The 25,259-nt window shown below is 41.3% G+C and overlaps 1 protein-coding gene and 1 pseudogene across 1 annotated transcript in view; both read left to right on the top strand.

Annotated features, from left to right (window-relative positions):
* LOC141764117 (alpha-internexin-like) overlaps positions 1–25,259 on the top strand; it is a 46,164-nt gene that overhangs the window by 17,488 nt on the left and 3,417 nt on the right. The window contains exons 2-3 of the mRNA XM_074629080.1: positions 19,576–19,636; positions 22,191–24,555. Coding sequence (XP_074485181.1) covers positions 23,509–24,555 — 1,047 coding nt within the window. The 5' untranslated portion in view covers positions 19,576–19,636; positions 22,191–23,508. The remainder of the gene's footprint in view (positions 1–19,575; positions 19,637–22,190; positions 24,556–25,259) is intronic.
* Positions 10,284–12,429, top strand: LOC141765412 (alpha-internexin-like; annotated as a pseudogene).

Below are 25,259 nucleotides of genomic sequence, written 5' to 3' on the forward strand. Positions count from 1 at the left end.
TACTTTATTCATTCTTTCCATTTATTTTTTCCTTATTTTTAAATGTATGTATTTACAGTATTTATTTATTTGTGTATATATTTTTGTACGATTTTCCCTTTGCATTTCACCCCTTATTTATTTCCCCAAACGTATTTATTTCTATATTCTTTTCATGTTCGCTGACCGCATTCACAACTGTTCAGGTGCAGATACATCTGAACATGTTTGTACTCTGTGATGGATATCATCAAGGGTGGAAGAAGTAGCCTACTCTGATCCTTTACTTAAGTAAAAGTAACATTACACCAAAGATACAACATCAGCGGTGGTACATTTCAGATACATTCTGAGTACAGAGGCAAAACCATACTTGGCTTCGACACTATTTAATTTGTGGCTTCCAGAATTCCGCAGCACAAAGTCCAAAATGCATTTCTCCAGATAATTTGTGGGAATAAAAGTTTTTTTATTTACACTATCATTACTACGTGCCTCCCCCTGCCACAAGCTGATTGACTTTGGCTTGCATGGTGACATTTTATTGTTTCACAGACTTTGCAACATTGTTTGATATCAGCACAACTTGTCGAGAGAAAGGCGGAAAAGGTTTTGTGGAGCGTCTTAGTGGCATGTTTGAATATTTGGCATCGATACGATGTGTGTCTCTCAGCTTGCAGCTCCTAGGGTGAACAGAGTTAGCAGCGATCCCTTCTCATGTCAGCCGGAAAATGGCACCTGGAAGGCTGAGAAACAATCAGGGTTGATACCTGTCTGAACCTGACTGCAGCTCACCAGTTCATTCATCATCAATTCACCTGAACAAGCTGCAGTCACTATTATAGTCTAAACAGTTTAGTACTAATTAGTACTAGTAAGTGGTCCTAATCTTAAAGGGGAACCGCCTAAATTAAGAATTTCAATCTGTTATTTCCATGGCTCAAAGCCAGAAACCAGAGAAGTCTCAAACTTGTGATGTCATAGGGTGTAAAGTCTGGAGCAGCTCCTCAGACAATGAACGGGAGACTGACTTTGTGGATCCACAGAATGTTTATTTTCTTTTTTATACCCAAATTATCTTTATTCTATTGTTGTCTTATCAGTTGCGAAATAGAAAATGTATATACTCAGATCATTCCCCTGGGTGCTCTCAGTGTCATCTAGAACATCTCTCCCCATTCAATATTAGATTTTTAAAAAACATATCTGTATACCACACATAGTTGTGGTATGGGACCAGTCTGTCTCCTTCTCTCAGAGTCCAATAAGATGCCCACTTGTCTCAGACAGAGGCACTCCTCGGAGACTCTCCAGCTCTGCTCATCACCTCTCCAGGTCAGCTCACCTCTCCACCTCTCACCATGTCAGTCACCCTCGCCCGCCAAAGCAGCAGCAGCAGAAGCTACAGCTCCCGCAGCATCTCCGGCAGCAGCGTCGTCAGCCAGAGCAGAGGGATGCAGCAGGTCAGAGGTGGCCAGTCCAGCATCTCCATCTCCGGGCCCTTCCAGAGCCGAGAACCCAGCGTGTACGGGGGCGCAGGAGGTTACGGGGATGGAGGAGCGAGGAAACGACAAATAAGAGCTTTGGGATGCACCCAATTGTGTTATTGTTATGAGGCGTTCATAGTCGGCATAGGAAAATTTACTATTGGGCGAAGGTAAGGTTAGCATGATGTGTTCAAATGTAATCTCGTAAATTGTAGTTTTTGGTGAGAAACTTGAATAAATACAGTTGTTTAAAGGAGATGTTTTCACATCAATATGAAATAGATAACAGAGAGAGGATTATGACCTCTTTAACTTCCTAACACTAGCTCTAAGCTGCTTGCCAAGATTTTTTTTAATCAAAACAAATATTTGAATAATCATAATAATTTAAATTGTGTGTTTTTATGCAAACAACCACTATAGATGTCAATAACAAAGTACAGTACTGTGTACCCTCCCTGCCCCAAAAAATAGGGCTTTTTGGACCTGCAGTACATGTTTTTATGTTAATAGAAACATTACTACCCAAAACAGTCAGTCCTGTACGTTTCAAAAACCCCTGCATATAATTATAGTTGTAATAATAATAATAATAATAATTTTCTTAATAATATGCTGTTTGGAGTGATTTTCAGTAAAAAAAATAAGTGTGATATATGTTTTCTATAAATTAATGCAGTGATAAAATAGAGGTTACATCTGACAGAATTTGTTTGGCCCCTGGTTTCTCATGTGGCCTGGTTTCTCATTTTCTCCCCTTTTAGATCATGAGGAAATATTCAGAGAATCAAAGTATCATCCTGCAGATTGAGAATGCTCAACTGGCTGCAGACGACTTTAAAATAAAGTAGGTTTACCCTCCTCTGTTGCTTCAAATGTGTCATTTTAGTCTGTAATGTAAAAAAAAGAAGAAAAAAAAGAGTAAAAAAAATATATTATTCTATTTTATGTGGTTGAAGTAACATCTACTGGCACAGCACTGAGACTGAATATAATATATAATGTAATTAAAACTACACATGGCTTCCCTCTGTAGGTATGAGACGGAGCTGAACATGCATGCGATGGTAGAGGCGGATAGCCTGACTCTTGCCATCAGTGACCTGGAGATGCAGATAGAAGGTCTGAAAGAGGAGCTGGTGTACATGAAGAGCAACAAACAGGAGGTGAGACCCATTCAGAGAAACTTCTTTGTTCTAGAAACAAACAAAAAAAGCAGGATGGCTTGCTCTGTTTGCAAGTATAATGGTGCCATCTGTTGGTGGTGGCAGCCATGGCTCACACACCTGTAGAAGGGCAAGAGATCAAAATGTGTCCATGTTGCAGGAGTATTGGAACTGACTAATTGCAAAATCACACTCACTGTGCAGAGTTAGCTGATCATACTTAGATTAAAGGGTAGGTTCACATTTTTTTCAAATGTGTCTTAAAACAACACTCACACGCCAATATGTAAATTAAAACTGTTTTTACTTGCTGTAGTTAATCCTCCTGTTCATTATGGGCATTACACGATCGGCCCTGTTCAGACCTGGTATTAACATGCGTCCTGAGTGATCACATCACAAGTGGACAGCTCTAAGTACAGGTGTGAACACACTCAAGACGCACTGAGGACGCATTGAGATCCGATCGCTCAGACCACATTCAGAGGTGGTCTGGGCCACATATGGCCACATTCTTTTAGCAGTGTGTACACGAATGTGTCCTCGGCCACATTAAGGACCTCCTACTCAACTGACGTCCCGCTGGGATCCACAGTGCCTCACTGCACTCCTCAGGTGAATAGACAGGCAGACACAAGAGCTTGTTTGCCTCATAGCATTTAAACAGCCTCTGTGCTCTACTGTATTCTGTCAGTACAACTGTATTTTATTAAAATATATCTTATCTATAGGCTACATAATCTACAGACTATCAGAGGCACGCAAAGTGCATTATTATCATACTGTCGGAGATGTGTCGGTGTTTTTGTTCCGCTGCTTTGAACGGAGCTGACATCTGCCCGGTCTCTCTCTCCTCCCCGGCTCTCTGAAGTTCTGTACCCTGCTGTTACCTGGCAAAAGCAGCGATGTCGGCGGCACGGAGGTCCACTGGTACAATAACCTTATATTTTGATGTTACTAAAATGTACCTGAATCCACGAATATGTAGGATATTACTACTGAAATTCCTGTAATATTACATCACAGCGTCTGCTGTATTAGCCATGTGTTTACTACGTGTTTAGGTGCATATAGAGCGGGGAAGTGAGATGGGATCACAAGTGGCCACTGGAGACTCATGTGGAGACGCATTCTAATGCCAGGTGTGAACAGACGTATTTAAAGCGGTCCATTTGTGATCGGATCACTCAAGACGCCTGTTAATGCCAGGTCTCAACAGGGCCATCCTTTCCTAATGCGCTTCCAATGTAAGCGATGCGGTTCTGTGTGAAACTATATACCAAAGTTTATCTGAAGTAAATAAAAGGCTTCAGTGGTGTTGGTCAGTGGAGATTCAGACTGAGTTACAACTGCAGGGGGCTGTTGATGGGGGCATGCTGTTTAAAAGGTACTGACAATGAAATATGATCCAGGAAGTCCAGTTGTAGTAATAGATTACGTCTTTAAAGGCTTTTCAGACTCCACCGACGGATTGTAATACTTACTGACAGGATTTTACAACTCAGGGAAGTTATCCCGTGCTAACTATTTTATCTTTCGACACAAAGGTCGTGAGGTAAACAGTAGAAATACTGCGTTCATGTTTCAATGTAATATACCAGAAATGTGCGCTTGCATGTATTTGATTGGGCAGTGCTTTAAAATGAGTGCAGATATATGAAACTATAACTTTAGCATTTCCCGTTGGGGTAGTTCTTTTCTCCAATTACACTCAAAGCCTTCCTAACATAATTCCCGTCCGTCCTGCAGATTCAGTGCCTGCAGCAGAACAATGAAGAAGTGACGAGTCGTTACAGCGTTCAGCTCAGCCAGCTGCAGATGACCATCAACATGCTGGAGACAGAGCTGCAGCAGCTGAGAGTCTCCCTCGAGCAGCAGCAAACCGACTACAACGTCCTGCTGGACATCAAGATGAGGCTGGAACTGGAGATCGCTGAGTACAGGAGGCTGCTGGACGGAGAGCTGCAGGAGAGGGGGCTGTATGAAATAAAAAAGTGAGTGTTTAATTTCTTTAAAGTGATAGTAGCAGGCCGACAGCTAAAGCGATAAAATATGTTTTAAAATGCTGTTTCCTTCTCTCCATAGGGCGGCTGTGATCATCAGCAAGGTTGTGGAAGTGGAAGGTAAGAATCCCAATCATTCACTAAACCAACTTTCTGATCTTGTGACTTATCATTGACTTAAGGGCCTTTCACATAGAACACGGTTTGCGCTGAGCTGGATTCAACCAGTTTGAACTTTGGGCGCAGCACACTGCGAGATGCGCACACTTCGAACTCTGTGGATATTTGATTCACAGAAATAGAAAACACAGTAGGCTGTGTTGCTTCGTGGTTGTGTGCACCACATGAGGAAATGATTTCCCTCAACTGACTGAAATTATTGTTATTATTACCCAAACACAAGCAATTGAGTGCTTCATTTTGTGCACATATGGGCTCCTGATTCAGCTCAGTTGAGTTCACTCACAGTAATCAAAAAGACAATGAAGGTTTGGTCAAATTAATGACAGAAATTAGAGAATTACTACTGTAAAGGGTGCGGTTAATACCTGCAGGGCATCACACCCTGAAATAGAATAAACACAAGGGCAGCGAGGCATTGTCATACGGTGAGTCATCGCAGCTCTCACTCCCTCTCCAACATGAGATAGAAAGGGAGATATTGTTTTATGACGGTCACACACCCACGTAGAAGTGCTCCGGGCTGTTTCCCATGTCATGTTTTTTCGGTTGGATCATTTTTAATATCTAGTGTACTCTTGCTGGTTTCTCACAATTACCGACCCTACCTTTAACTAGTAATTGCAAGTTGACCGTACACCAGGTATATGATAGTTCCCAAACTAATCAAAAATATTTTCAAAAAACACTTTTGCATTTTAAGAGGGTTTCCTTGGCCTTTTCTTTCTTTTCTTTTGATTGCAATTTAATAGCAAGGATGAAGGAGGTGATGTATGAGATAAGTATGAGAGCAAAATATGATTAAAAAGCCAGAAAGCAAAGATGAGGGTGTGTATTCTCAATCACTAACATGGATTTCCAGAAAGGTGGATTATAGTTTGTACATGGATTTTTCACTGGCAAAATTCTACTTTTTGGGCATACAAATAACACAGGAGTTGTAACAGGGTCAAGCCAGTTTTCGGCCATACAAAGAAAATTATAAAAACTCGATAATGTTTTTGTTATCTGAGCTCAAGGTCGTGTCTCCTGTATTTTCCCAGCCCAGATACCCTCCCGAAAATCCCAACAAAACACCAAAATAAAGCAAAATCTTATTCTGACTTTAATTGAAAATGTTTCGGGTGTAATTTCACTAATGACCACCAGGTGTCACCTTTGTCTTTCTCTCTGAAAGTGAAGTCGTTGAACAACCTTAGTGGATTGCATAATCGTGTTTTGTATAAGTGGAAACAGATTGTTGCTGCACAAGATACATTTAGAGACACGATTATTACAGGACAATGAACAGCACAAAATCAAGGCACAATACTGATGCATTGTTGTACATTGTAGGAAAAATAATGAATGATAATAATGAATATGACTTTTACAGAAACATGCAGAGAAGAAAAGCTTTTTGTACTTTTTTTTAATTGAAGATTTGATGTTGCCAAAGCCTTCTTCATTTGGGTGGAGTTGAATCAAGCAGAGACAGGGAGTCTTTCAGTGCCCTTTCACTGCTTTTGTGCAGCACTTTATGAGCACATAGTTGACATTTATCAACGGTATTATTAAATGTAATTATTATGGGCAGCTCTATGCAGCAGAAAAAAAGTGATTCTTTGGAAAGTTGTTGCAAGATGTTGAAAGAATTACTACTATAAGTCGTTCCGTTTCCTGGGCACGACCATCGCCCAGAACCTCAAGTGGCAGCTAAACATCAGCTCTCTCATCAGCAAGGCCCAGCAGGGGATGTACTTCCTGGGGCAGCTGAAGAAATTCAATCTGCCACAGACCATGATGGTGCACTTCTACTCGGCCATCATCGAGTCTATCCTCACCTCCTCCATCATCGTCTGGTTCACTGCTGCCACACCGCCAGGGACAAGGCCAGGCTACAGCGGGTCATTCGTGCTGCAGAGAAGGCGATCGGCTGCAACCTTCCCTCCCTCCAGGAGCTGTACACTTCCAGGACCTTGAGGAGGGGCAGGGAAGATTGTGGCTGACCCCTGCCATCCTGGACACCATCTCTTCCGGACTCTGCCATCTGTCAAAAGGGTTAAGGTCATAAGGTCATCAGGACCAAAACCCCACGTCACAAAAAAATGTGTTTCCCCATGGCAGTGGGGCTCTCCAACAGACCCTGTGCCCCCCTGTAACTCTCTCTCTCTCTCTCTCTCTCTCTCTCTCTCACACACACACACACACACACACCACTGCCCCCCCCCCCCCCCAGAAATTAGAGAATTACTACTGTAAAGGGTGCGGTTAATACCTGCAGGGCATCACACCCTGAAATAGAATAAACACAAGGGCAGCGAGGCATTGTCATACGGTGAGTCATCGCAGCTCTCACTCCCTCTCCAACATGAGATAGAAAGGGAGATATTGTTTTATGACGGTCACACACCCACGTAGAAGTGCTCCGGGCTGTTTCCCATGTCATGTTTTTTCGGTTGGATCATTTTTAATATCTAGTGTACTCTTGCTGGTTTCTCACAATTACCGACCCTACCTTTAACTAGTAATTGCAAGTTGACCGTACACCAGGTATATGATAGTTCCCAAACTAATCAAAAATATTTTCAAAAAACACTTTTGCATTTTAAGAGGGTTTCCTTGGCCTTTTCTTTCTTTTCTTTTGATTGCAATTTAATAGCAAGGATGAAGGAGGTGATGTATGAGATAAGTATGAGAGCAAAATATGATTAAAAAGCCAGAAAGCAAAGATGAGGGTGTGTATTCTCAATCACTAACATGGATTTCCAGAAAGGTGGATTATAGTTTGTACATGGATTTTTCACTGGCAAAATTCTACTTTTTGGGCATACAAATAACACAGGAGTTGTAACAGTGTCAAGCCAGTTTTCGGCCATACAAAGAAAATTATAAAAACTCGATAATGTTTTTGTTATCTGAGCTCAAGGTCGTGTCTCCTGTATTTTCCCAGCCCAGATACCCTCCCGAAAATCCCAACAAAACACCAAAATAAAGCAAAATCTTATTCTGACTTTAATTGAAAATGTTTCGGGTGTAATTTCACTAATGACCACCAGGTGTCACCTTTGTCTTTCTCTCTGAAAGTGAAGTCGTTGAACAACCTTAGTGGATTGCATAATCGTGTTTTGTATAAGTGGAAACAGATTGTTGCTGCACAAGATACATTTAGAGACACGATTATTACAGGACAATGAACAGCACAAAATCAAGGCACAATACTGATGCAATGTTGTACATTGTAGGAAAAATAATGAATGATAATAATGAATATGACTTTTACAGAAACATGCAGAGAAGAAAAGCTTTTTGTACTTTTTTTTAATTGAAGATTTGATGTTGCCAAAGCCTTCTTCATTTGGGTGGAGTTGAATCAAGCAGAGACAGGGAGTCTTTCAGTGCCCTTTCACTGCTTTTGTGCAGCACTTTATGAGCACATAGTTGACATTTATCAACGGTATTATTAAATGTAATTATTATGGGCAGCTCTATGCAGCAGAAAAAAAGTGATTCTTTGGAAAGTTGTTGCAAGATGTTGAAAGAATTACTACTATAAGTCGTTCCGTTTCCTGGGCACGACCATCGCCCAGAACCTCAAGTGGGAGCTAAACATCAGCTCTCTCATCAGCAAGGCCCAGCAGGGGATGTACTTCCTGGGGCAGCTGAAGAAATTCAATCTGCCACAGACCATGATGGTGCACTTCTACTCGGCCATCATCGAGTCTATCCTCACCTCCTCCATCATCGTCTGGTTCGCTGCTGCCACACCGCCAGGGACAAGGCCAGGCTACAGCGGGTCATTCGTGCTGCAGAGAAGGCGATCGGCTGCAACCTTCCCTCCCTCCAGGAGCTGTACACTTCCAGGACCTTGAGGAGGGGCAGGGAAGATTGTGGCTGACCCCTGCCATCCTGGACACCATCTCTTCCAGACTCTGCCATCTGTCAAAAGGGTTAAGGTCATAAGGTCATCAGGACCAAAACCCCACGTCACAAAAAAATGTTTTTCCCCATGGCAGTGGGGCTCTCCAACAGACCCTGTGCCCCCCTGTAACTCTTTCTCTCTCTCTCTCTCACACACACACACACACACAATACCACACACACAATACCACCCCCCCACTGTCTCTCTCTCTCTCTCTCTCTCTCTCTCTCTCTCTCTCTCTCTCTCTCTCTCTCTCTCTCTCTCTCTCTCTCTCTCTCTCTCTCTCTCTCTGGTACCTGATTGTTGCTCACCGGCAATATTTGCTGTTCATATTATGTTTATTTTTTGTTTATAGCTTATATTGTATATTGTTAAATTTAGATTTTTTTATTCTTATTTTATTCTAACGTTTTTAACTATTCTATTGTATGTTTTACTGCTTATTTGCACCAACAAACCAAAGCAAATTCCTAGTGTATACTTGATACACCTGGCAATAAACAAGATTCTGATTCTGATTCTGAGATAGAGTTTCTCATATCTTGTCATGTCATGATGCATTTCGAGCATACTGTTCCTGCTTTCACCTCAAGTGAGTCACTTCGTACTCAGACTTGAATGGGCCTTCTGCATTCTGAGAAGTCACATTCCTGTTCACATGAAAAGTGGACAGGGTGTGTGACACAGTAAATGTGTCAATGTGTTTTTTTGGCAGAAGCCCTGCATGTTGGAGTGCACGTACAACTCCCACACTTGCCATGTGCATTGCATAGCAGATTGGCACCCACTAGATACAGGGAATACATCAATTAGTCTGCAGTGAGGTTTGAATATACTTTAACCTTATCTTCTGAAAAGCTGAATTTTTTTTTCATTTAATGCAGAATGCACCAGTTTGCAGGAGCATCTCAATTAAAAGCATGCACTTTATATACTACTCTATAATAATACATCATCATTTATTCGTTGATTATATTTTGTATTAATAACCTGAATCTGTAAAGTTATTAAATCAATGCAGTGGAGTAAAACGTCTAATATGTCCCTCTGATATGTAGTGGAATAGAAGTAGAAAGTAGCAGAACATGGAAATACTCAAGTAAAGTACAGGTACCTCAAAATTGTACTTAATTACAGTACTTGAGTAAATGTATTTAGTGACTTTCCACCACTGAGTACATGTTATACTGTTGTGTTTTTCTAAGCATTCTTTACTGCTCCTGTTGGAATAAAATAATTGTTGATTATTTAACTAAAAAGTAGTAATGTGTTTTTGATACCTTCACTTTTTTGCATTAAATCACACCGGGATGTTTGCTGAAATTGATTGGATGTGGCACAGCCCTACCTAGAAACATTTCCACCAGCCGCCACTGGTCAGGATTATTGTAGACCCATTATAATTATTATTATAATAATAAGGAAGTTCACCTCGAGCACAATATGCAGCATTGATTGTCATATTTCCTGGGCTACCTGACGCATGAGGAGGCATTATAATGAGTGACTGGGTTGGTCCTCCTATATAAAGGAGGCGCGCCACTGCTCTGTCTCCATTCAAGCCAAGATGAGTTACGGATCTGAAAACTATACCACCTCCTCCTCCTCCTACCGGAAGAATTCCGGGGATTCTCCCCGTCATGCGTCCTCTCTATCCCGGACAGCGAGGTCCTCCTCCCGGACAGGAGGGTCCCGGTCCTCCCTATACCGTGGCACCGACTCAGACAGCAGAAAGTACGGCCGCCCCATCTCCATCTGCATGCCACTGGAGCCCAGCTACGACCCCATACAGAGGGGCGCCCTCAACAACGAGTTCAAAATCGTCCGCACCAATGAGAAGGTACAACTGCAGGGTCTCAACGACCGCTTTGCGACGTTCATCGAGAAAGTGCACAAGTTGGAGCAGAGCAACAAAGTGCTGGTGATTGAGTTGACCAACATCCACCAGCAGCAGACCGGTCCGTCCCGCCTGGTCGAGCTTCACGAGCAGGAGGTCCGCGTACTGCGCTCCCAGCTGGACAAGCTGAACCGGGAGAAGTCCCAGCACGTCGTCGACTGGGATCGTATGCAAGACAAACTGCGGGAGTACGAGGAGAAGTACGAAGATGAGTTCCGCGCCCGGGAGGACACAGAGTTCACCCTGGCGCAGTCTATGAAGGACGTGGACAACGCCACCGTGGTGCGCATGAACCTGGAGGAGAAGGTGGAATCTCTGCAGGTCGAGATCAACTTCCTCAGGAAAGAGCACGAGGAGGAGGTGGCCGTGCTGATGGTCAGTATCGAGAACATCAAAGTGTCCGTGAAGACGATGGAGGTGTCCAAGCTGGACCTCACCTCCGCCCTCAAGGAGATCCGAGCCCAGTACGAGTCCATGGCGTGCAATAACCTGCAGTCCACCGTGGAGGTGTACGAGAACAAGATCGCCGAGTTGTCCGAGCAGCTCGCCTGGAAAACCGATGAGGTACGCACCAGCAGGGAGGGGATGAACGACTCCACGAGGCAGCTGCACTCCAAGACCACCGAGATAACGAATCTGAAGGGAACCTACAAGTTTCTGGAAAAGCAGCTTCACGAGCAGGAGGACAGGCACAATTTGGAGATTGGAAAGTACCAGGTAATCACCCCAATAATGACTTGTTAAGAGAGCATAAGAAAGGACATTTTTAATTTTATTTTCAGTCATAAAAGTTTATTTACATTGAAATGAACAAACTGTATAGCGGTTTTTTTGTTCTTATAAGATGTGAATGTCAGCAATACCAATGAGAGGAGCAGCTGAGCTCTGTCCATGGTGCTGGACAGTGCGCTCAGCAGCTGCATCTGACAACGCCCACTGAGTGTGTGAGCTCTCAATGAGATATTTCACTGCTGGTTTGGATACAGCACTCCCAACTGAGTGGATGTTTTTTTTTTTATAGGAATAACATTTCCACCCATTTTGCTCCCAAACCACTCGAACTCACAGCTACACAATGGTTAGGAATGATAGAGGTCTTTGTTTTGGGGCCACTGCGATTATCCCTCTGCAAGAAATGTGGCCACAGCCTATTATTTCTATCTTTAACCCTGCTCTACTTTTCTTGTGTTGTTTGATTATACTTAGGACAGAATGGAAGAGCTGGAGAAAGACATAAGGACCGATAAGAGCGATATGACTCGTAACGTGAGGGAGTACCAGGATCTGCTCAATGTCAAGCTGGCACTGGATATTGAAATTGCAGCTTACAGGTGAGGTTCTTCTCTCAAAGACAACTCACACACCATCAGTTATGATATAACCTCTATGTATTGGGATTTAAAAAGAGATACAGGCATTTTTTAGGGGGTAAAGTCACTCCCTCCCTTGTTAAAATGCTGCTCCTGACCACCATTACTCCTTTCCAACCCCCCCCCCACCCCTGCATCGTCCTCTCTGCAGGAAACTCCTGTAAGGCGAGGAGACCCGCATCGGGACGGGGATCACCTACTCTGGCTGTGCTGGGCAGGGCTACAACTACCAGAGCCGTACGTACACCAGCTCCAGCAAGGGCTCCAAGAGGGAGGGCAAGGTCGAGGACCAGCAGGAGTACATATCCGGAGACACGGTTATCATTGGGTTTAGGGAGGAGAGGGAGGTCAACGGTGTGACGGAGAGGGAGGTCATCGATGTGACGGAGAGGGAGGTCATCGATGCGAGGGAGAAGGAGCAAGACCCCAGCGACCAATCAGAATAACTAAGAGCCTACTGTAAGCTTGTTTTGACCCCCTTACCCCTACATATCCCATGCAAAAGCAAACCCTGAGCCTTTACACTTCAGCACTTGTGGGGATCTATTGCCTCCTTATTATAAGCACAGTAAGATCGCCATGGTGTCTATCTGCAGTGCACCATTGTGTGCCGGATGTCCACAAGTGCGTAGAGTGTGGGCTCTAGATGTTTGTGTTTACGTGGGTTTGTCCTTCCCTGTCCCCTTTGTCCCCCCACGTGTGTTCCCCCAAAGGAAATCCATTATAACTCTACTGTAACCATCACTCTGTACGAAACCACAGCGCATCTGTGCCCTCTGTCTTTCTCCTTCACACACTCAACATCGAACAGCAACGAGCACTTACTGTAGGTAGCATCTCTTACAGGAGTTTGGTCTTTCATGATATAATACTCAACTGGTCCGTCGCACTTCGGGCTGATGTTACATCAACATGTGACACTGAAAACACGGTAGATAATAACTCTGGTCATTCACTACTACCACAAGCTGTGAGAAACTCCTAACACATTCCAGTGGAATTTAGTTTAGTGGGAAAGCACACAGTCTGCAGTTAAAGGAAACCAGCCAAGATAAACAATAATATATGATAGTGTGTTGCTGAGGTAATATGATGAGTCTCTTTACTAAAAATGGAGTTCAAAATGTGTCCTTGCACAATTTTTTTTGATTTATCAGTAGTTTGACTGCGGTCCGGTCATCTCTGCGTGACAACAGTATGGAAGACTTTCCTTTTTTAACTTACCGGGGAAGTTTCTCAAAAGTCGATGCCTTCCTTTTCACCATCTACCATGCCGAGCATCATTGTGCACAACACTCATTAACAACTGTAATAGACATGTGCTTGTTAGCCTGTAGGCTAGATTTGAGACTACTGTTATAACTCTTACTGTAGGATGACGATGCTATGAAGATAAGAAGTTAAAATCCTCTCTAAGGTGCTTCTATAGGAATGTCAAAACTACCAAATTTGGTAAACAGTTTGCACAATGTGCTATGAAGTATACAGGAAAGAGTACTGATTAAAACTGTTCTGGATTGTTGTTCTACTTGTGATAAGTAACTTAGTACTGTAGTGAGTGTGTCTTTATCTCTACACAGTGGCCTATCATAACTGGGATTATTTAGGGGGAGGAGAAGCTGAAAGTTGGGCATTTTATTTTGGGGATTACTGAATTCCAGTGTAAAGCTGCAGAAATGTACAAGATATGAGCAGCATTTTATAGTATACAGCTATAACAATGGATGAATGGTTCATGGTTGCAAATGTCAAGCCTTTATCTTTATCCTCTGTCTGAGGAAAACAAATTCACTACTACTACTCCTACTACTACTGCTACTACAGTACTACTACTATTCCTCCTACTACTACTTCTACTACTACAGTACTACTACTACTAGTACTACTGCACTGCCAAACTTTTCTAAGTGCACATGCAACACCACTGCCTTGAAATCAAGCATTTTTCTGAAAACCCAGTACATCACTAATACATAAACCAACCAATCAAGATTTAGCCATAGAACAAATAACTGTATGATGTGAAGTGCCTTAAAACACCAGCAGCTTTTTTTCTGGCCATGTGTGTGATGTGTATGATTCTGTTAAGTGGGGTGTTTAATCATTTATTAATCTCTTTATTATTAGAGCTACGGTGACTACTAAAACATAGGTATTGAATGTATTTGATATGCTATTCTCTTTACTGTTATTACTATGTATTGCTTTATGACACCATATATATCAATAAAGACTTGACATTATTGAGGCTGCACGTGATTTCATTATGTTTGCTTTATATGCAACACCCACCTTTTAGTGGTCTAGAAAGGATCATATTTTGTACTTACATTTGTGCTAAGTACATTTATTCAAGTACAATTCTAAGGTACTTGTACTTTACATGAGTATTTCTATTTTGTGCTACTTAATACTTGTACCAAAGAACATATATTGCCAAGTATCATCAGATAATCCGTAATTCATTTGTAGTTAAAAAAATTATTTTTGGTTTCTGAATCAAAAAACGAAAAACAAATCCAACCCGGGCTGTTTTGGGTTTTTGATAATTCCAGTGTGCCTAGAAGCACAAGGCAAAGCCTTGTGCAAAGCACACTGGTCTATTATTCGTCGGGCTTATTCCAGTGTGCCTAGAAGCACAAGGCAAAGCCTTGTGCAAAGCACACTGGTCTATTATCCTGCGGGCTTATTTCTTATTCTTCTTCTGCCAAACTTTGGCACGCTACTCCTCCGGCAGCGTTGCCAACACCTGTACAAAAAATACATCAAAACGTGCGGAATGATCGGGAATCGTGTGCTATGACCTGGCTAAGATAAAGATAAGGTAAAGTATTAATGAGATAACTGCATCTTTGCTTTATTTTGCTTTTCTCCACATTAACCTTTTATGTGCTGAGAGTTGAAAAATTATAAACAAATGTACTGTACACAAAATAAATAAAGCAAAATATTTGGATTTAATAAGGAGTAAGGCATATGAAATTAAGAGCTTTTAGAGCAATATTTACAGTACTGAATTCACCACTTTAACTTCTTGATATTGATCTTTTGAAAAGTAGAAAAAGAAGCAAGATAATATCCTCACAAAATGTATTTGAACATAAATTGTCAAGAGTTATCTGATTTCTAAAGTCTGCTCTGTGTTGCTCCTCGACTATGTAGTCGACATGTAGCACCACCTTCTGGAATGTATATGTTATTGCAGCAGCAGGGTGTTCACTGCAAAACTGTATAGTCTATGTGTGAAACATACAACCTAGCTTTATTTATCCATCCATTATCCATTATCTGTTACCGCTTATCCTATTCATGGTCACGGTGGGGGGGGATGGAGCCAATCCCAACTGACATTGGGCGAAGGCGGTATACACCCTGGACAGGTCGCCAGACTATCACAGGGTTTAACTTTACTCATACAAGATATATTTAATTACTGTTTGTATTGAGTTAAACAGCTCTCTAATGTTAGGCTAGAGGTGTAGATCTCCATTGTGATTTGTAAGCAGAAGAGTTATATTAAGTTATATTGAAAGTCAAAGTGTCCATTTTTGTAGGCTAAACCTAACGAAATGACAGAAATGTAATAAAATATTTATTGGCCTCACTACCAATTTTTATGGAGGTACCCATTAATTACTTTTATTCCACTATCTGTGGATCCTTTAGATTAAGTTTGTACAAGTGACAGGTGATGTACATGAAATTTCTAAATATTTTGTCTGACAAAATGACAAAATTTCTGACCATCTTCTCGAGGTCCTTTATCATGTGAATGTTGTCCATCCTCTGTTAAATCTCTGTCACTCAACACAACAGGCTTTTTTGTGCATTTTTTCTGTATTTGTTACCTTTAATGAGCAGTTTAGTGTGAAAATATGAGGTAAAACACATTTTTCCACAAGAGAGAGCAGCTGAGGCTGAACAAAATAGACTAACACAGGACAGAATAAATCATAGTTCTTACCTATCGTGTTACAGCAATTTATATATTTATCCAAATTAATATAAAGTAATTCTGTTAAAGCTACATCCATTATGCACTTATTGTGATATCATTGGTTTTGTAAAGGCGGAGTAATTATTGGATGATTAAAATGAAGGTGAAGTGGGTCAAAATCTCAGGCCCTGACAGCAAAGGTCAGAAGAAGTCACAAAATAGTAAATTTGGTACCATCAGGTCCAACCAGCTGAGATGGAACTCCCTGCATGAGTGTGTGTTCAGACATAACTTCAGTGGAGTTTTAACTGCTCAGATGAGTAATTATCATTTTCATTTAGGCATGAACTGTTTCTTTAAATCTGTGTTGTATTACTCTCAAAACATCTCACTGGTTGTGTTCCTACAGCACAAGGACATAATGCAATGGACATTTGCAACACTAAAATGTTTTTAAAAGAATGAAAAGCTTGAATAAATATTGGGATACACCCACAATTCAGTATTTAAGGATGATAACAGTTCATTTCTAATTAGGAAGTAAGGCTTGAAACTCTTGATACAACATGCAGAGATGGCTGTAGCTCAGTGGGTAGAGCAGGTCGTCCTTTAACCACAAGGTTGGTGGTTAAAGGACGATGCTTAGGATGAGTTGGATGCAAAGGTATGTGCCTGTGTATATGTATATATATATATATATATATATATATATATATATATGATGATCCTAATAAAGTTTAAGTTTAAGAAATGGTGATGTATAACTTCACAAATTAACCAGCTAAGACAACGGAGTGCCAGTCATGGGCTGTTGAGCAATTACATTGTAAAACAAAGTTCAGAGACCACAATGTAATAGGTTTATTTGGTCAAGGAAAAATTAAATGAATAGGCCCTGGCATCATAAAATGTGATCTTTTGTTATTTTGGTCAAATAAAGGCTTTATTACAGGTTGAAAACAAATCTAAAAACAGACAAGCATTATTGCATTATCATGTGAACAAGCCTAACCTAAAACCTAACCATGACCTTAATATAGTGAAACCAGTCCAGTGATGTTCCATTCATGGACATACCCTAAAACAACAGATTTTTGTCTTGATTGGCAGATTAAATATCACTCATACCTTAGAGAGAAGCTAGATCGCTTGGATAAAGTGTCTAAAACAACACAAATGCATCTTTCTCTCTTATGTTCCGATTATTGGACTGGGACTGTGACAGTTTGAGTGATGTAAGTATGTGGCTCTGTCATTTATGATTGTATTCTTATATTTTCTTTATTACAATTCGCCAGGTGAAGTTGTCATGTCGCCGTGTGCGAGGTGGAGCTTGCGTGTGTTATTTCTATGGTTAGGCGTGAGTATAGCGCCTGGTCCATCTGTCGGCTGTCTGCCGCGGGTGGGAGAAGGACTGAGGTTCCCTGCATGTTTAGCAGGGACATTACCCCATTCTTTATTTTTATTTGTGTTTTTGTATTTAGTTGGAATGTGCTCTGTTGTGGTTCTGATGTTTTGGTACAGCTCGGGTATTTTATGTTTCTGTTTTTTTTTGTTTTTTTTTTGGAGTGTGCTAGGAGATTTCCAGCTCTTTATTTGCATCAAGAATTTTAATGGCAAATAAACTTTGGGTCTGCACTTGGAATGTGAGAGGGATTAATAATCCTATAAAGCGTAGGAAAATACTTACCTTCCTGAAAAAAGAAAATATAGATATAGCTCTAGTGCAAGAAACCCATCTTGATGACAAAGAACATTTAAAGTTAAGGCAGGGTGTGTTTGGACAAGTTTTCTTTTCATCCTTTACAACCAGAAGCAGGGGTGTTGCTGTACTCATTAGACGAACCCTGCCTTTTAAGGTGGTTAACTGTGTTGAAGATCGGAGTGGTCGTTATGTTATAATTAAAGGGAGTTTACAAGGTCAAGATATTGTAATAATGAACGTTTATTTCCCACCAGCTCATCCAGTTGCTTTTCTTTCTAAAGCGTTTTTAGATTTTGCAGAAATGACAGCAGATATAGTAATTGTGGGTGGTGATTTTAATTCCAGTGTGCCTAGAAGCACAAGGCCAAGCCTTGTGCAAAGCACACTGGTCTATTATTCGACGGGCTTATTCTTCCGCTTCTTCTGCCTAAACTTTGCCGCGCTACTCCTCCGGCAGCGTTGCCAACACCTGTACAAAAAGTACATCAAAACGTGCGGAATGATCGGGAATCGCGTGCTATGACCTGACTAAGAGATTCGCGCAGCGGTGTCCGAGAAAATCTCGCGAAAGCGCGATTTTTTTCTCCATTGGAATGCATTGAAAATCGACGTGACGAGTGCTCAAAAATACTCCTCTTTGGGGCCATACAGAGTCGCCATACTTTAACGTAGAAACGTGACTAAAAGTTTAAACGGGTCACGAGACTTGGGACTTTATTTGGCCAAATGGAAATTTTTTGATAGCTGGCACGGTTTTCACGAAATCGCAGTCTACGTTTTGTGAACTTTTCAGACCGTTTCAGATTTTATAATGGGTGTGTATTGCGTGGGTCGTTAAGGGCTAGAGCGGGTGACATCATCGCTAGAGTGCGGGAAAGCTTTGAAATCTTTTGAAAATTTTCCGAACAAATTGCTCTGTAGCCCACAACGTCCACTCCTCATACACAATTAATACATCAAAACGTAGGTATTTTTGTGCCGGTCGCAGACATGTAGCTATGGAATCAGTCGGACTTACACAATTTGCGACACATGCCTGAACATGAGAGCAACTGCAGGCTTCGCTCCCATAGGGCCCCATATTAAATTTCACAGAATTTGTTGGATCAGAGAAAAAAGTTACTACTTTTCGAAACTGCCGCCGAGGTCACATTTTTGAAACTACAGACCCAAATGTCGCACCATTTGTTCATCAGAGACTCCTAACTGGTCTCATGAACAATCTAAGCGATAGGAGTCACGGTTTCTGTCGTAGAAGCACTTTTATGACATGTACGTCTCTGGTTAACTCCTATTATAAACTGCCCCACTGCAGCAGTGGCCAATCACCACGGCAACTTCAGATTGTATCATGCCATATCAGTGAGCCAGCATGCTCTAAACCAGGCTTCAATGGATCAGGGCCATAATTAATGTGATCAATTACACCTGTGATTAAAAGCCCCCAACTCTCATTGTATGATAACAGGAACTAGGTATTCACCTACTTTTCAAAATAAAATCCCTCAACTCTTACTGTATGTTAACAGGAAACTAAACACTCCTCACGGCCCCCCAATCACCATGGCAACCACTGACAGACACGCACGCAGCGAAAGGGCCTACAGTTATGACCTCACTATGGAATTCAGACAGTCTGAATCTGCCCCCCCCCCTCCACACACACACCACCCCTAGCCCCCACCCATCCCCCCAGCACCAGGCACACTGGTCAAAATTTCTTGCGAAATTTTCTAGTTTCTATATATTTCTTTAGTTTGTTGTTGAATGTGCCTATATAAACCAGAGGTTACATACACACACTAAAACGTTATCATAAACAATCTTTATTTATCAGTTAGCTTGAATTAAATCTTGATCTAGCGTTAGATCATATCATGCTAGTAATATACAGTATAACAGTAGTAATCTAAGCTATCTCTGTAATGCAGGCACTACACTAACTGTTAGTTTGTCATATTATTTCCTCTCTTAGACAACAGAACATCTATCCAGCGCTGTGCTTTGGTTGGTAAGTCATTTTGTTTAAATAAAATGATTCACACCAGACAATGATTTATTTGGTGTACTCTGCTGTAAAGACAGTTGCATATCCTAAAGGTCCTAAGAGGAAATTAGACATATTGAAGGGATACAATTTTGTCTTGTTGACAACACAGTCAGTATTACCACACAACTCACAGTCAAACTGTAAACTTTAACACTAAAATTATGAATCTTGAATGAGACTCTGATAATAAAAAGGTTTATTTCACCCAAATACTACTCTCTCTCTCTCCCTCTCTCTCTGTCTCTCTTTGTGTTTAGCAATGCAGTTCATCTGTCTGATATACATACTAAGCATTTCTTCTTTCCGCCTATTCAGGAAAATTCAAATTTACCACTTTTGACAGTATTACAGTTTATCTTCCAGCTTTTCTAGCAATGTGTTTCAGCTCTTAGCTTCTTTAGCTAATGCAGTTCAGCTGCCAACTCTGCCAGTTGTACATTTCATCTTCTAGGCTTTTCAGCGGTGCAGTGCAATGCATTTGTGCTTTAACATTTTTAGGTAAGTCATTTCACATTTCTGCATTTTCAGCAATGCTTTGCAATTAATTTCAGCTGTCAGCATTCCCACACATTTTCAGCAGGAAATGCATTTTCTAGTTATATGTGGAAATCGCCTTTGTGGTCCTTTCCAGCAGAGGTCCCCACCTCAAGTTACCAAATTATTGTTCACCGTCGCAGAGTAGTGTAAAAAAGGCCTCTGTGCATGTGTCCTCCTCCTATCTCCTGTGCTTGATCATGGCTGCACATGTGCTCTCACTGTGCATGTCTCCTCCTCCTATCACCTGTGCTCGATCATGGACTGTGATCATGCACTGTGATAGGTGTGGCAGCAATCACTTCAGGGTATTAGATCAGAACACTATTTTGTGCTAAGGTGAGAATGCAGAAACAGAGAGATGCAGAGTCCAAGTGTAGAGTTATGGCTGTTTATCTTGATGCAGATCAAAGCATACAAAATAATGGTGTGTGAAAGGAGCCTAATGAGAAATTAAATAGTTAAATGCAAGGTCCATCACAGTTTCTGTATATTTTCCATCGACGCACACATGAAATGTCCATTAGGCATCAATCATAGCAGGTGAAGTCCAGCCGTCTTCTCCTTATCTGTACTTCTCCCTCAGTGCTGTATTTGGGGGCCTACTCAGTGCAGGCACACTGTTAGCACATGCACAGTGCACGATCGGGCAGAGGTGATAGGAGGAGGAGACATGCACAGTGAAAGCACCCATGCCTGGAGAAATAACAAAAAGGATCGTGTACCTTTGTGTCTTTTGAGAGCTAGATCATAGAGCATTGTGAACATAGTCACTGCTTATATATATTGTACTCCTATGGTACACTCTACTGGGCGAAAACAGAACTACAGCTACTAGGCTACAGCCTTCTTAGAGGAGTGCAAGGGATAAGGTGAAAGTGTCAGGTGTGTTGAAAGGAGTAGCCACATAGTGCTTCTCACCTGCCGACATAAAGAAACAGCCCATAGAAAGAGTGTGAGAAAAGTCTCAATTACGTGAGAGTTCTGTATAACATCTGTAAAGTCCCTCCCTGTAATTTATCACACATGTTTTGGATGAAAGACATTTGTGTGTTAATGAAAAGAACAAAAATGACATTACATTACATTGATACAGTTTACATGTCTAGACATCTGTAGAATATGTCACAGACAGTGAAGGTGATCTATTGACTGTATATTGACATCATACCAGCAAGACTTAACTACTGTTTCGAGGTCTATCTGTAGAATATGTTATGGAGATGAAAAAAAGTAAAGACTTATTTTTAAATCAACACTTTCTGCTATCATTTCAAAATAAAAGCCCTCAAGCGTTTTTTTCTATGGACAGAATTCCTTCATTTGTTAACACAAGGCTTTTATTCTGAAATACGTGCCGGACAGTGTTCTAGAACACAGAGTGACTTGGAGAGCTCCATGAATGAATATAGTACAGAGTTTTAATTGTGGATTATTACTATTATTTACAAATTACCACACGTTTCTTAACCTTTCTCTGTCTAAAATAAATATAAATGATATTTATAATGAAATGAAATGGCCATTAAAAGGCAAACTCTATGTAGAAAGAAAGGGCTGACAGCAGCAGCAGAAACGCAGCAGACAAGCAGCTGAAATGCAGCCGGTGTGAACACCCGACGCATGTATCACGCAGCCGCCACGCGACACAGCTGCCACGCGCTCCTGACGTTCCATTTGTGTCCACGGCTTTAGACCATGGGAATAACATGTATGAATTTTGAAAATGGGCATAGTTCCCCTTTAATATTCATGTTTGCTTGCAGTGTGCTGCAGTTTGACAACAGAGGGCAGCAGAGGCCTGTCAGTGGAATGCTGATTTCAAGGGACGTTGAGCAAAACTAAACATATATTATCTCAACTTTACTTTATCTTTAATGAATAACGTTAAATATGAATTAAGATCTTACACTTTTTTTTTCTTGAAGATTCAAACTGCTCCAGTGAAACTCACTCCTCTCTCTCTTTTGTCCATTTTCAGCATCTCTTCATTTATCCATTTTAGCCTCATTCTCACCTCAGGCTTTTGAGAAAAAGAGGCACAAAACACACACATGCTCTTTATTGATTTGTGCAGAATGTTGTTGGACACCAGTAATAGTAGTCACCAGCTAGTTGAAACTATACAACAGATAAAAGTTTTGAAGGAAAGTGCGTCGTCATTGTTCTGCCAAAAAAACAAACACCTGTAGACCTGCTGTGAATATAGATTTAGGGTGTGGTAGGGTTCATTGGGAAACGTTAAAGGTATATCTATAAAGGGTTTTAATATATTTTTTTCTCGGCTATAAACACTGAGAGAGGTTACACTGTAAAAAAAAAAAGTCTAAAATAACGGAAATTTTCCGGCAGCAGAGGCGCCAGAAAATGTCTGTTAGAAAACGGAAAAATACTGTCCGTTAATTAACATAAATAAAATGTAAAAAAACAAAACAGTAATTATCTTTATATAATTAGCCTTTGTTACTGTAATTTTACAAAGAAATATTTTACTTTTAACATATATTTATTGTTAGAATAGTCATACACCGTAAATCTAAGACCATTTACATATAAATCACAAATGAAACATGTAATTTTACGTTGCAAAAGGCCAAATTTACATTAACTCAGAAGTTTTGCAAAAACAATCTGTATTTTTACAAGAAATATTTTTAGAATTCCATGAAATCCTTTTCTTCTAACAGAAATTAATTGTTAAAATAGAGTCATAAACCTCTAAAAACATCTTTAAAAATGATCAAGAAAAGCTTAAATACAGATATTTACGATTGTGATTACAAAAAAATACTGTAAATCTAAGACCATTTAAATATAAATCACAAATGAAACATGTAATTAGACAGACAAAAAATGTAAAATTTCTTGAAAAAAACTGTAAAAAAACTATGTTTTTTTTTACAGTGTACCTTAATACCAAAAACTAAAAATTTGCTTCTGGAAGAACATTTCAATATATTTCTTTCTGTTTTAAGTGTAAATGTGCAACAAGCGATCAAACACTGACGCACCACTGCGCCAAAACAGGACAGTTCCATCTGCTACACACAAAGAACAGCGACAACTGCGCACATCTGGACCAATGTCAGGATTATTGTAGACCCATTATAATTATTATAATAATAATAAGGAAGTTCAACCTCGAGCACAATATGCAGCATTGATTGTCATATTTCCTGGGCTACCTGACGTATGAGGAGAATGATGTTCCCACCGGGCATTATAATGAGTGACTGGGTTGGTCCCACTATATAAAGGAGGCGCGCCCACTGCTCTGCTCTGTCTCCATTCAAGCCAAGATGAGCTACGGATCTGATAACTATACCTCCTCCTCCTCCTACCGGAAGATTTTCGGGGAGTCTCCCCGTTATGCGTCCTCTCCATCCCGGACAACGATGTCCTCCTCCCGTGGAGGAGGGTACCGGTCCTCCTCGGCATCCCGTAGCAACGTCTCCTCCATGGGCTTGTACAACAGAAAGTCCGGCCGCTCCATCTCCATGCCGCTAGAGCCCTTCGACCTGGCGCAGAGCAACGTCCTCAACAACGAGTTCAAAATCGTCCGCACCAATGAGAAGGAGCAAATGCAAGGTCTCAACGACCGCTTTGCCATGTTCATCGACAAAGTGCGCAACTTGGAGCAGAGCAACAAAGTGCTGGAGACGGAGTTGACCGCGCTGCGCCAGCGGCAGACCGAGCCGTCCCGCCTGGCCGAGCTGTACCAGCAGGAGATCCGAGAACTGCGCTCCCAGCTGGACGAGCTGAACGGGGAGAAGTCCCAGCTCGTCATCGAGAGGGATTGTATCGAGGACGACCTGCAGAAGCTCCGGGGGAAGTACGAAGAGGAGTACCGAGCCCGGGAGGACGCGGAGGCCATCCTGAAGGCTTTCAAGAAGGACGTGGACGACGCCACCATGGTGCGCCTGGACCTGGAGAAGAAGGTGGAGTCTCTGCTGGACGAGATCAACTTCCTCAGGAAAGTGCACGACGAGGAGGTGGCCGAGCTGACGGACATGATCAACGCCGCCCAGGTGTCCGTGGAGATGGAGGTGTCCAAGCCGGACCTCACCTCCGCCCTCAAGGAGATCCGAGGCCAGTACGAGTCCATGGCGTCCAAGAACCTGCAGTCCGCAGAGGACTGGTACAAGACCAAGTTCGCCGACTTGTCCGAGAAGGCCACCCGGAGCACCGAGGCCATACGAGCCAGCAGGGAGGAGATGAACGAGTTCAGGAGGCAGCTGCAGTCCAAGACCATCGAGATAGAGAGTCTGAGGGGAACCAATGAGTCTCTGGAGAAGCAGCTCCACGAGATGGAGGAGAGGCACAATGTAGAGATTGGAAACTACCAGGTAAATCACTCCAATAATGACATGTTTCATGTACCTTTTTATGATTTGATTCAAGATTCAAGATTCAAGAGTTTTATTTGCCATGTGCACCTATAAGTACATGTGAATTCTGAGCAGTCTACACCGAGGAGTCAGCTTTAAGAAAAGAAAAAAGGTAGAAAAGGCACAAGGTAATTACAGTACAAAATAATTAGCACATTCAACTCAACACAATAAATAAATAAATTATTAAAATATAAAACGCCCTCAGTGTAGTCAATAAATAAACTAAACTACCCTCTGCATAGTAACGATACCCCCAGAATACAAATATACAGTGTATATATATGCTCCATGACCATGTTAAAAGAACTTGTAACTCTCACAAATATAAAAAAATAAATAATAATAATATATTTCAGACAATTACATAGTGGAAGGCAGCATATTGCACAGCATTACAGTCCATTCAGTTCAGCTGTACTGTGTGTCAATAATGGTATGGAAGTGAGGTGTTGTGGTATTTGTGTACCTCTTTAACTTTTTATGATATGTTATATTTTTATTCCTGTTATTTCTTGATGTTAATGTAAAGCACTTTGGGTACCTTTTGGTTATTGTAAAGGGCTTTACAAATAAATGTTGATTGATTGATTGTTAAGCGAGCATAAGAAGGGACTTTTTTAATTTTTTTTATTTTTCAGTCATAAAAGTTTATTTACATT

The sequence above is a fragment of the Sebastes fasciatus genome, chromosome 3, assembly GCF_043250625.1.
Source record: "Sebastes fasciatus isolate fSebFas1 chromosome 3, fSebFas1.pri, whole genome shotgun sequence".
NCBI classification, from domain to species: domain Eukaryota; kingdom Metazoa; phylum Chordata; class Actinopteri; order Perciformes; family Sebastidae; genus Sebastes; species Sebastes fasciatus.